At 42.1% G+C, this 12,341-nt stretch overlaps 1 protein-coding gene across 20 annotated transcripts in view; it reads left to right on the top strand.

The window, feature by feature from the left end:
- The window catches only part of RBMS1 (RNA binding motif single stranded interacting protein 1), a 215,968-nt gene that overhangs the window by 77,478 nt on the left and 126,149 nt on the right, over positions 1-12,341 (top strand). For 8 of the 20 annotated variants that reach the window (XM_017973438.4, XM_035304708.3, XM_078327557.1 and 5 more), the window contains exon 1: positions 1,301-1,715. The exons of the other annotated variants lie outside the window; for them this stretch is intronic. In XM_017973438.4, the coding sequence (XP_017828927.1) occupies positions 1,647-1,715 (69 nt within the window). In that variant the 5' untranslated portion in view covers positions 1,301-1,646. Of the gene's footprint in view, positions 1-1,300; positions 1,716-12,341 lie in introns of those variants that run through there. 20 annotated transcript variants of the gene reach the window in all.

The raw sequence follows: 12,341 nt of genomic DNA on the forward strand, positions 1-12,341 counted from the left end.
GTTGGAAGAGCCTGAGTGGAAGGGGTTCACTGAGTCACCAGCAGGATATCTGGTTTGAATATTTTTCCAATTCTTTGTGGCTAGAAAAACCCTTGAATGGCCAGAGCTTTACCAGAAGACTTCATTTCCATAGGGGACACTGTTTTCCTTAGGGAAGCCAGAAGTTATATGCCTACACTTTTTAGACAAGTTAGGATTTTTCATTATCATGGCAGATGAGCCTTACCACGAAGGTATTAAGAGATCAGAAACCAAGGAAGAACTCCGTAATGTTTACTGCAGCGATAATTTTCTCTAATAGTAACTGTGGAACAGGCCAATTTGAAGGATGGCAAGCCCGTCGCAGTGGCTTATCCAGAGACGGCAGGTTCTGCCAGTCTGGGCTGCCATGGAGGCCTGCACTGCCCAGGTTCGGGGCTTCATACGTCCACGGAAAGGTGGTCGAGAACAGGGGCAGCTTGAGCAGCCTTAGGTCATTTACATCGGGAAACAAAGGAAAGTCCCTCCTTCCTTTGTCTTTTTTTTTTTTATTTTGCCGAGTGTCTGTGTCCTTAGAACACATTTGTGTCGCATCTAATAATTAACATAAGGAAGGATTACACTGTTCCAGTTTTCAGGAAGGAGAAAGGTTTACCAAGCCGATGGCCTTAAATGATTTTCACTCCTTGATACTGTCATCCTGAAGGAAAGCTGGTAAACTCTGGTTTAGGGATAAAACAAAACTTTACCGATCGTATTTGGTTGAAGGGTTGGGGAGTGGAGACCTGTTTTCTCTGCTAAAATTTCAGCGTGTGAATCGGGGGGACAGAGATTTGCAGAGGTTTGACGGGAGGTTCGTGTGTTAGTCAAAGTAGGGGTCACTGTCCGCACCTTTCCTTGGAGAGTGGTGCGGGGGGCCTAGTTTGAAAGGTGAAGAAGAGAAGAAAGACCCAGGTGCCAGAGTAGTCCCCGAAGCGACGCCCTTCAAAAGGTCTTCAAGCCGGGGTGCAAAGCTGCCGCTGGGACTTAGGAAAGAACTGCGGGGGAAAAAGAACAGAGGAGGGGGGAATGGCTACTCCGAGGAATGTGCGGCATGCGGGGAGCCAGACCCAACCATTGCACCAGAGCGGGGGCGCCGGCGGCACCCCGGGCCGTCCGGCCCCGACCCCGGCTCCGAGCCCGACAGGGAGAGCGCGGGGGCTGGGCGGGCGGTGGGGCCGTAGGCGCCGCGCCCAGCGGGCGGGCGGGGAGGCGCGGGTGGGCCTGGGCGCGGCGCGAGGCGGTGCGCGGCCGCCTCCCCGCCCCCGGCCGGCACGCTCTCGGGGCGGTGGTTGAGGCCGCGGTAGGTGGGGACGCGGCGGCGCTGCTCCTCCGCTGCCGCCGGGAGAGTCGGCGACGCCGCCAGCTCTGCGCGCGAACTCCCGTCCATGGCACGCAGGGCGGCGGCCGCCCGAGCTGCTCGAGTCCCGCCCGCCGCCGCGCCGCACTTTTAGGCGAGTGCGGAGGTCGAGGGTGGAGGGGAAGTAAGCGCGGAGCTGCAGCCCCCGCCGGCCGCCGCCGCGCGGCGAGAGGGAGTTCCCAGAGCTGCCGCGGCCCCGGGCCCGGCCGGCCCCCTCCCTGCGCCTCCCCCTCGCGGCGAGGCTGCCCCGCGCCCGTCGCCCGCAGCGATGATCTTCCCCAGCAGCAGCGGCAACCCCGGGGGCAGCAGCAACTGCAGGACGCCCTATCGCAAGCAGGTGAGGCGGCGGCCGGGATGCCGCGCCGAGGCCAGAGAGCCCCGCGTTACAAAGACGGCCGCGCTCGGGGGCTCCGCGCCTCCTCGGAGGGACCGGCTGGGCGGTGACCTTGTTTCCCAGGAAGGCGGCGCGCGGGGACGGCTTGGCCGGCGACCTGAGCCAGGGAGATGCCCTCGCCCCCGCTGCCCGGCTCGGGTAGGGTGGGAAGTGGAGGAAGGGGTAGGGGTAGGGGCGGAGAGGCAGCGAGGGCAGTGGCGCGCCTGGCCGGGGTCTTCGCCCATTGCTGCAACAAGTTTGGGTTTTTCCCGAAACCTTTGTCTGTAGCGGAGTACGGTAATAAGTCGTGACGCTACTGTGCAGTCTTCGCTTGGAACCTCAGAGAACCTGTCTGATTCGTAGGAAACCCGGAAGACGTGTGTGTGTGTGTGTGTGTGTGTGTGTCTGTGTGTGTCTCTGTGTGTGTGTTCGCGCGCGCCCCCCTCATTTAAAGAAAAACGAAAAAGAAACAGGAACTTCTACTGTCACTTTCTCAAGGTTTTCAGTAGCACAGGGAAATCCTGTGACATCCTAGTTGCAGAAGATACTTGGATATGCCTGAGTCATACACATGCTCTTTCCTATTTTAATACCGTTTCATACATTTTTTAACAGATTGAACTCCAAAGCCACTTCAGTGGTTAGATCACAATCCCCTGCTGGGAAAAGGAATGGAACTGAGAGCTTATAGTTGAGGCCTTTTGTTTTGTTTTTCATCTTTGTTTTTAAAAGAAGGTTACTGAAGCCATGTTGTGATAAATCTCACAGAGCCTTTCAACAGCAGCAATAACAAAACCTAGCTTTAAATTATCTAAAAAATGTGCAGGTCTGTTTAGAAAAGGTTAAACTGATTTAGAGGTCAGTGGCAGGATGCTTGTTGAGAAAACAAAAACAGGATTGCAGATATTTTTCCTCCATAATAAATCTCTTGTCTACATCCTTAGCCACTGAGACAAATCAATTAAGTTATTATCCCAGTAAGGATACAAGCGAACTGTATCCTTCCATGCAGACCGTAGCTCTCTTAAGATTACGACCGATGACAGTGATGCCTGGTGGCTTCCCTTTAGGTATTTACAGGATTATTGATTATGTTTAGTTCTTGTTCTCAGATTTATTCTCTCTCTCTCTCTCTCTCTCTCTCTCTCTCTCTGTGTGTGTGTGTGTGTGTGTGTGTGTGTGTGTGTGTGTCAGCATTATTTGCAAGTATAGTGGCAATGTCAAAAAGAAATCTTTTCTGCCTTCTGGTCTTTCATTCTTTTCTGTGTTAATTTCTTTTTAAAAAGCCAATAAACACACACCGTGGTCTGTGTGCCCTTGATTGGGAAGTCCATGAAACTTTTACCTAAGTTAAGACGTTCTTTCCTTTAATGAATTAAATAAATAAAATTTGCATTTCTGACTTGGATGAAGGATATGCTAAGATAGTCAAGATTCGGAAGCAGGCTTCTCAAAGTCACTACATGTGGCTTCATTTTAAAAAAAAATGCTCTCGGATCCAGTATACTTACATCAACTTCATAAATGCAGCCAATTTACAATAAACATTCTCCTCACAACCCCTCCTCCCCACCCACCTCACTCTACCTGAAAAGATGGCTAATTATGTTAGGGCCTTGTGTATTCATTTATTTGTTGTCAAAACCTGGCGGGGTGTTAGCTCTGAAATGGGGAAAAGGCTCTGAGGGCGAGGCCTTTGGCTGTGAGGGGCTGGAGGTTTTGTGTGTGAAGGGGGGTAGCCTGCTGGTCTGGAGCACGCTGATAAGATGCTCTTCTTTTCACTGGGCTCTCCTTAGATTCAAAGACTAAAAGGGCTGACTGAATCAGAAAAACAAACAGACTTTCTTTTTTCTATAGGCAAAGAAAGAAATGAATGTGTAGGCATTATACAGACACAAGACCCGGGGTACCAGTGGTATTTGAGTCAAAGGTTTCTTTTGTTAGTATTTAGCCATTCACTGGGAAAGCACACTTCCAGCGCGGGGACCTGGTTACCATGAGTGACTTTGTGATCTCATCCTGGCTTAGCCTAAATGGGAAGTCTAATTAATGCTTTTTATAAGATTTCGTGATGTTAAGCTTCAACCTCTCAGTTCATATTGGTTTGTTCATTTTGATGAAAGAATTGGAAAATTTTAAGTGTATGATGCAGTTTGATTTTAGTCTAGAAATACATAATCATCTGTTGGAGCTGATCTCAGATAATTTGCCTGAGGAAAAAATGGAATGTAAGGAATACTGTACAGTCACCTTTGGAAAAAAATGTAATGGTTCCGAATCACACTTGCATTATACATACGTAATAGTAGTAGCTAACATTCATTGAGTACTTCACTACTAGCTTGTTGCTGTTCTGAATGTTTTTGGCAGATTAACTCATTTAGTCATTTTGAAAGTCCTATGAGGCAAGCAATATTAGTATCTCCATTTTACAGGTTAGAACACTGAGGCATAGATTAAGTAACTTGCCCCAAGTCTGTACAATTCAAAGTGCAGAGCCAGGATTTGAACCCTAACAATCACTCTCTTCAAGTCACCACACTACGGCTGCTTGCCTACATGCACACCTCAATAGAAGCTCATATAAAGCTTATCCTCATCATTACCCATCACCCTTCTAATCTGGGAAGTCCAGTTTAGGGATTCCTCTCACCTTTTTGGGGAGGGAGAACTTGTGAGATAGGAGGTGAAAGATGAAGTAAATGGATGATACAGATGGTGAGTTTGTGATGTTTGGAAGCAGCATTGATGTCAAAATTTGGCTGTACTGAATGATTGTACAACTCTTAAAACTTTGTACATTTTACACATACAGTCATCTCTCAGCATCTGAAGGAGATTGATTCCAGGATGGCTTAAGTTCCTGATATAAAATTGTGTAGTATTTGCATATAACCTGTATACATCCTCTCATACACTTTAATCTCTACATTACTTATAATACCTAATACAATGTAGCTGCTATGTTAATACGTGTTATACTGTATTACTTTCAAATTGTTGTATTGTCATTTTTATTGTTTTCCCCCCAAATACTGTTAATCCTCAGTAGGCAGATGCAGAACCTCTTTAGACAGAGGGCCGACTGTGTAGGTGTGAGCAAGTTTCAGTTAAAGTAGAGGTGGTTGGTACTCATCCCTCACCTGCCCCCACGTAGCGTAGCCAGGGCATCAGGGAGCACTGATCTCTGGCATCATCTGGGATAAACAGGATTTTCCTGCTTCACAGGCCTGTGAGCACATTAGAAATACACCTGCTCAGCTCAGGTCAAAGTGAGAAGCTTTTGAATAGAGTGATAACCCAGTAGGCAGTATCTAGGTAAAGATGACTGGTTCAAGTCTCAGTGGACAAATCAGTACGTTTTATTACTGTTGGTTGTGACTTTGATGTATATGGTGTTCATTAAGTAAATCCAATCTGTTGATATGAAAAGAGCACACCAAAAACCAAAATGAAACCATTTATCAAGACTTTCGTAGTTGTGAAAATATTTTAGTATGTTTTGAAACAAAAAGTGATTTATACTCAAAGGCTTTTAGATACAGAAAACTGATATTTTCATTTTGTCATTGTGTTGTTGCTTTAATTCTTTTACTAGCTACTCCTTTTCATGTTTCCTTACTTCCATTTTGGAACTGCTTCTCCTGGAGGTAAGGTTACAAACCAACCATACTTTGGCTTTGCACATCATGGCCTGTAGGAAGGCTGTTTTTTTGGCTAAGTAGTATGTTGTCCTAGTGGTTTCCAGTAGGATTTTGGAGGTAGGGGAGTGAATGCAAAATTTTTCCACATGTGCGTATGTGTGTGTTTATGTCTGTGTGTGTGTTTCTTTCTCTTTACAAATGATCTTGCCCTCCAGTAGTTGTACTTGTTAAACGTTGCTAACTTTTGATGAGTGAAGTACTTATCTTCCCAGTTTAAGTAGATTTACATAGTTTACTGCTTTCTTCAAGATTAACTGGGTGTAGCTGCACGTGAGGAATTCAACAGTGATTCAGTGTTTGGCCTTGTTTAGAGGATGACATACAAAGCTGTTGATTAATCCTCGTCAGGCAGTTTCTGTTCACAGCAATTTCTGTTTAGTAGATTGGGTTTTGTTAAAGTTTGAAGATTAGGCTTGTACGTAGAAGATGTTTAAATGAACACTGCCTAAAACAGTCTCAATTTGTTGTTTTAAAGAAAGTAAAAGTTTTCAAGCTACAGAGATTGGAGGTTTGGGGGGAGTAGCAGAAAGGTAAATTGGTACATGTAAGTAAGGCCTTGTCCCATTTTCATGTTACCTCTATGTATTTGTGATCAGGTAGTATCTATGAGTCATGATGATGATGTTTTAAATATCTACCTGTGCATAGCCGTTTGAAAGCTGTACAATTCATCAGTGATTGTCCACTTTTTCTGCTGAGGACTCTGTGTCATCTCACTACATGTTCCATAGTTCACTTCAGGTTTTGAACATACCTCCAGTTTTTTGTTTTTCCTTCTTTTTAGAGATTACTGTCGACTGGGCTCGCCATGTATTGGTAATACTTTTATTTTTGAGACCTTTCTTGATCAGGAAGGTATGAGTCTATCTGATCCAGGTTTCTGAGAATGTATTTATAAACTACTCAGCCAATAAATAAATATTTTAAGGTTGTATAAAACCTCAGTCATATATAATCTTCACAGCATCCGTATAGAGAAGGTCTGGAGTTTTGAGGCAGTGACATTAAGTGGCATAGTTGGTGAAAGTTAGGTCCCTGGAGTCAAGGGCTGTGTCTGCTACTAGGAAAAAGAAGGAAGACCCATCAAGAACAGCTGTGGCCTCACTACACTTCCCTTTACATGGCCTCCCAGAGACATGTGGCCCACAGGGTGTCCAGATTTCAGATTTGGGAATTGTAGCTTCCGAATGTATTAGTGTTTTTTGTTTTATAAAGGCTTTCACAGATAGCATGCTAGGCACCAAGTTAAATTTGAATTTCAGATAAACAGGGAATAATTTTTTAGTATAAGTATGTCCCAGATTTTCATTGTACTGCATTTTTAAATTTGCTAAATCTAGCAACCCTCTCTCAGGGAAATCCAATTCACTTTTTAAAACTAGTTATAAAAAAAAAAATCATGATTATAAGACATATTATTCTTACTTTTTCCACTTAAAATTTTGCCCCTTAGCATATTATTCCTTAAGCCCTGATGACAGTGCACATTTCACATTTCACCTTTTTTAACCATTTGGTCAATGCTTCTGCCTGCACTCTACCTAATTGAGAGACTGTGGCTTAAGTTCTGGCTCTGCCATTTGCATGGTTTTTCACTTAACCACCCTAAGTCTGAGTTTCTGCTAAGTAAAGATAATAGTGCCCACTTCACAGGGTGGTTGTTGTTAATCCTTCTAAGGTGCTGTTATTAATGTCCCCGCAGAGCAAGCAATAGTGGGTGGTCCTAGGATACTCTGTGTGGTCTAGGGAGACCTTGACATGGTCTCCTAAGAATGGACTGTATTTAGAATGAGGGGCAGCCTGAAGAAGGGTAAGAACCTGTCTGGAGGTTGAAAATTTCATTTTCAACCACATTTAAAAAAAAAGAAAAAGAAAGTACCACCATATTTTTAAGCAGTTGATCATGGATTATGCTCTCTATAGTAGAATTTGCTTTCTCTCTGGGGAAGTCTTTTAATCCTTTCTTCTTTATGAAGAAGGTAAAAAGAGCATTGATCATTCTTATCAGTGAAAAATGCTACTTTTTATTGGGCTGGAAAACAGATCTGATTATTAGTGTATGCCTGATTATTTCCTGAATTCTTTCCTTTGTCTTGTTTGTATGTTTGACTTTCAAAGATACTGTCTTTGCATTACTCTGAAAAGTAAACTTTTTTTTTGTCCTTGGACATCTGTAGGTGTTTAGTGGGTGTTTGTTTTTAAACTCGTATCTGTACAGAATGCTTTGCTTAACACATTCTAAAATCTTGGTAAACTTTAAAATAGTATAGAACACACTGTGAGAAAAGGAAGAGAGTGTTTCCTGGAATTAGGATAAGGTAAAAGAATTAAATGGAGCAAATGAAATTCTGGATTAAAATAAAAAATCAGTGTAATGGTTGGGATTTAACACTTACTATAACAACAGCAGCAGCAACAAACTTGGTGTTCCTCAGAGTAGTACCCTAATAAATAGAAAACTAAGTTGGCTCCACTTTATTCATTTAAACATTTGGAATTTCAAAACAGTGAAATGTAAACTAGAGAAGATTATCTTTTGTTTGTCAATTGTATATGCAATACAGTCTCAAAAATGTATTTTTAAAAACTGGAAGGAAATATGCCAAAATATTAACAAATGGCTTCCTCTGCTATAGAATCAAGTGACTATTTTTCGTAGTCCTTTACATTTTTTTCAACCATCAAGTCCCTCTCATCCCCCAAAATGAGCATGTGGTCCTTTAGTTATCAAGAAAAAGACGGTGAAACAAGCAAACAAGCAACCAAAATAAACCAGTTAGAAATTTGTAATTTTTTAATGTCTTAAAATTCTGGTGAAACCGCAAAGAGTATATTTTGAGAATTTCAAACGTGAAGGTGCTGCTTGTTTCTAATGCCTGAGTTTTGAGGTGTGGTCCTTTCCTTTTTTTTTTGTATATTATTTTTATTTCCTCCAAATTCCTGTAATACCTTTTTAGAAATCACTTATTTCAGACAGATACTTTTTATAGTTAGTAACTTAATATTTTCCTATTTTTATACATATTTAAATAGACTTTCTGTATTTTTAAAAACATTTTTAAGGCACAAATGTATCTATATGAGTTAGGAGGAAATGTAGCTATTTATGTGAAATTTCATATTCTAGATTACTTTTCAGGAGAGTAGCTATTCTAAACATTCTAAATATGGAGGCATTGTCACAGTCACCTGTTTTCATTTGACTTACAGCTGTTTTGTGGACAGATAAATTTTCTCCACATTTAATTTCTGTATTAAATGTGACAAACCAAGACTGTCCTACTAATGTTGGAATCCTTTGGGTTTATTTTCTTATGAATACATATGATTGTCTTCATTGCAAACTTCCTTTTTGGCTCTTCGATTCTTTTTTTTTTTTTTTTTTTCTCATATATATGTCTGTATTTTTCTTCTTTTTTCTTTTTTTTAATTAAATTAAATTTTATTTTCAGTTCCAGGATACATGTGCAAGCTTTTATCTTTTTGAAAGGGCAGTGCAGTGGGAGATGTGGCTTCTTTAATGTATAATGGAAGAGTACGGATTTCTGTAAGAAGTATCAGGTACAGATAATGTCAGCATTGTAGAAGCAGTTGGTGTATAACCCAGGGGAATTTTCAGTGTGTCTGGGGAGTTTTAGGTGTCTACTGCAGAGGCCGCAAAGCTGGAGAGCAAGAGCAGGAGGAGGGAGTACTGAAGAGAGGGCAGGGGAGGTAGGGACTAAGAAGAAAGCACTATTACCCTGTTAGTTTCTTACCTTGCTAGCTGATGCATCACTTTACAAAATTGGTTCCAGTCTCATTGTTTTGGTGCTGTGTACGTTGGGAGCAAACATATAGCCTCATTATTTTGAATGATCTCAGATTCTTACATCTCCCCCCCTTTTTTTCTTAGTTATCAGTCCTATCATCCAGCATTTTCTTTCTTTATTCTAAGACAAGATCTCTTTGTTTCTCTCCTCTTTGGAGAACTGCCTATAAATCACCTTTTTGGAAGACCGTTTGTGATCAACCCAACCCTACCAATTCAGATATTCTAGAAAGTACTTTGGCTCGACTTTATATTCTCAGTTCTGTGTGTTAAATGTATCAGACCAATTCTAAGAGATTGAGTAGTTCTTTTGTTTAACTGAAAGTTTAACAGAGGCTCAGAAACATTGAGTTAAATAATTATTGAGTTGTAGCATAAGTTAAGTGATCTTTTAAAAACAGATGGGAATCCTTGTGAAGTAAACTGGTGGCATGCCAGAGATAGCACTGGTGCACATTAGGGGAGAAACTGGGCAGGGAAACCAGCTAGCTAGTTGTTAAAACAGCTGAGAGCTGTTGAGGACCCAAAAGAAGTCAGTTAAATTGTAGACAGGAGGAGTGATCAGATTTTATAGATACTTGAATACAGGAAACCCTTAAAATTATATGCAAAATGTGAATATATTGGCTATTTCTTAGGTAGAGATTCATAGCTTTCATCCATTTGTCAGAGGGATCTGTGTCCTCCAAAAGTTTTCAACACTACATTTGGAGGGAGAGGGTCAAGAACTTGACCAAAATGTCTAACTCAGGAGACAGGATAATTGGTTGCATCATGGAAGGTGCCATTTCAGGTAAAAAGAACGTTGATTCAGCAAAAATTTGAAGATTTGAAGATAGAAAACATGGGCTTTATCAGGGAAATAGTGGGTAATTCAGGTTAGGTTGACTGCAGGTTAGAGGTTGAAGAACAGAGACCATTATGAGCAAGTTTGCTAAAATGGGTAAGAGCAGACAGAGCCTGAGTTTAGAAAGTGTTGTCTCAGTTGGAATAAAGATGTAAAATGGAGTAGTGTGACAGTGTTATGTGTTAAATAGAATGGATTCAAGATATTGTATAGAAAGAATTGACAAGATTTGGCTGGTGACGGGCTGGATGGGGAGGGGAAGGTGCTGGGAATAGACCGTAATAGGCTTCTAGTCTTAAATAATTGGGAAAATGAAAAGTTACTGCAACTTTGTTTGCTCTGGGGCTCAGTAATGAGGGAAAACCCAGCCTTTCTATTACAGGGATTTTCTACATTATTATTATTTTAGCTGTTAAAGTAAATGGGGGAGGGATTGTTGAATTCTGATACTCAGTGTCCAGACACCAGGGATGCATAATATCCTGCAGTGTCCAGGTCAGTTTCTCATAAGGAAGAATTGTCCAGCCTAAACAGCAAATCACATCCCCCAGTGAAAACCACTGTAAGAAGTCATTTTGGTTGGGGAGATGGCTGTAAGCGTTTCTTTACCACTCCCTTGAGATTTCCTTGAAGTCAGTGTAGAAGCTATCTCACGCCTCTGCATGGATTTTCATGTTTGTCCTGGATCTTCTCAACCACATTCTTATATGGCAAATTTCATTCTTGGTAATATGTGTCATCTTTAAATAGTCACCTATAACATCTATAGTCTAACAATTGCATTGGTTATATTAAAACGTCTCCCACTTCAAAGGAATGTGGAAGATGGGCAGGTAGGGTCGTCAGTGGTTTAGCGTATTCAGCCTACCAAAATAAAAGAGTTTCTGAGGAAAGGCAGTGAGTTTGGATTGGCCATTTTAACTTGGCCACATGAATCACACATTATTCTTCCTACTTGCCATCCCAGGCAGAAATTTCTAGCAAGCAGGTAGAGAACTGGAGCTCTGGGGAAGAAGCACAGACACTTCTCAGACTTAATAGGTGGAGTACTGGGAATGAATTAAGGCACTTCCAGGGGAGAATGTGTCAAGAAAAGAGATGGAACAGACTTTGGGAGCTCAGACTGTATACTGGGCAGGAGTAGGGGGAGCCTTAGGCAAAGTACAGGGAAAGAAGTGGCAGAAAACTGAGAGAATCCAGAGGGTGTCACAGAAGCCAGAAAGAACAAAGTTTTAAGAAGAGGTGGTCAGCTCCCTTAAATGTTGCCAAGAGGTCAAGAAAGACAAAGGCCTAGTAAAGGGCCATTGGACATATCCTTTGGGAGGTCTTTGTAAGCTTTTGAAACTGAAGTCTCAATGGAGTACTGTGTGTGTGGTGGGGCAGGAAAGAAGGGTGGAGGCAGGGGTGGGGGAAGCACATTCCAAAGGGTTTAAAGACTGAATGAATGAAGAGGGTGTGTCTTTAAGAAATGAGTTGCCAAAGAGTTTTTTTCCTGAAAATTTCAAGTGACAGCCTAGAGACAAGATTATTTCAGCATCTGACTGTGTTTATAGGTAGAGCAAGGTGATAGAAAAAAAGAGGGAATATTTGGAAATAGGGCTTGCTTTTATGAAAGGTTGAGGCAGGATTAGTCTTAGAGGAAAGGGCTCCTCAGAGATCTTCCTGACAGTGATTACAGGAAGGAGAAAGTGGGTTATGCTAGAGATGGAAGGAAGGCAGGCCAGTGAAGCTCACTTTTTTATAAAGGCTTAGGTTTCAGTAGGGAGGCGAGGTTGCCTGTTCAGATTCTACAAAGTAAAAAAGATGGGATTTTCAGTTTGAGGATAGTGACAAAGGATTTGAAGTAATGCTCTTGGGAATTTGGTGAACCTTCAAAGAGATGAGTGCAGAGATGACTTAAGCGGTAGTGAAGGCTCATGGCGATTCAGAGGTGTGAGTTGGCATGATACCCTGAGCAGCCTCCTTCAACAATAAATAAGAGAAAGCGTCTGGATAATGGGTTTATGTAGGTTTTGGCATTGGTAAGATGAGTATGCTCTGAAAATCAAGAGCACAGTTATGAAGGCTAAGGAAGCAGGTGAACTTTTAGGATAGGGAGGGGCATGGAGGTTCTGATAAGATATGAAAATAAAAGTCCCTGGGAGAGAGGTGAAGCAAACAGGCTTTTTCAGAGAGGAAATTTTGAGGTCAAAACCTTGAAGGAAGAGTAGTTCTGGGATCTTTGCCTTGTG

The sequence above is a fragment of the Callithrix jacchus genome, chromosome 6 (assembly GCF_049354715.1).
Source record: "Callithrix jacchus isolate 240 chromosome 6, calJac240_pri, whole genome shotgun sequence".
NCBI lineage: Eukaryota > Metazoa > Chordata > Mammalia > Primates > Cebidae > Callithrix > Callithrix jacchus.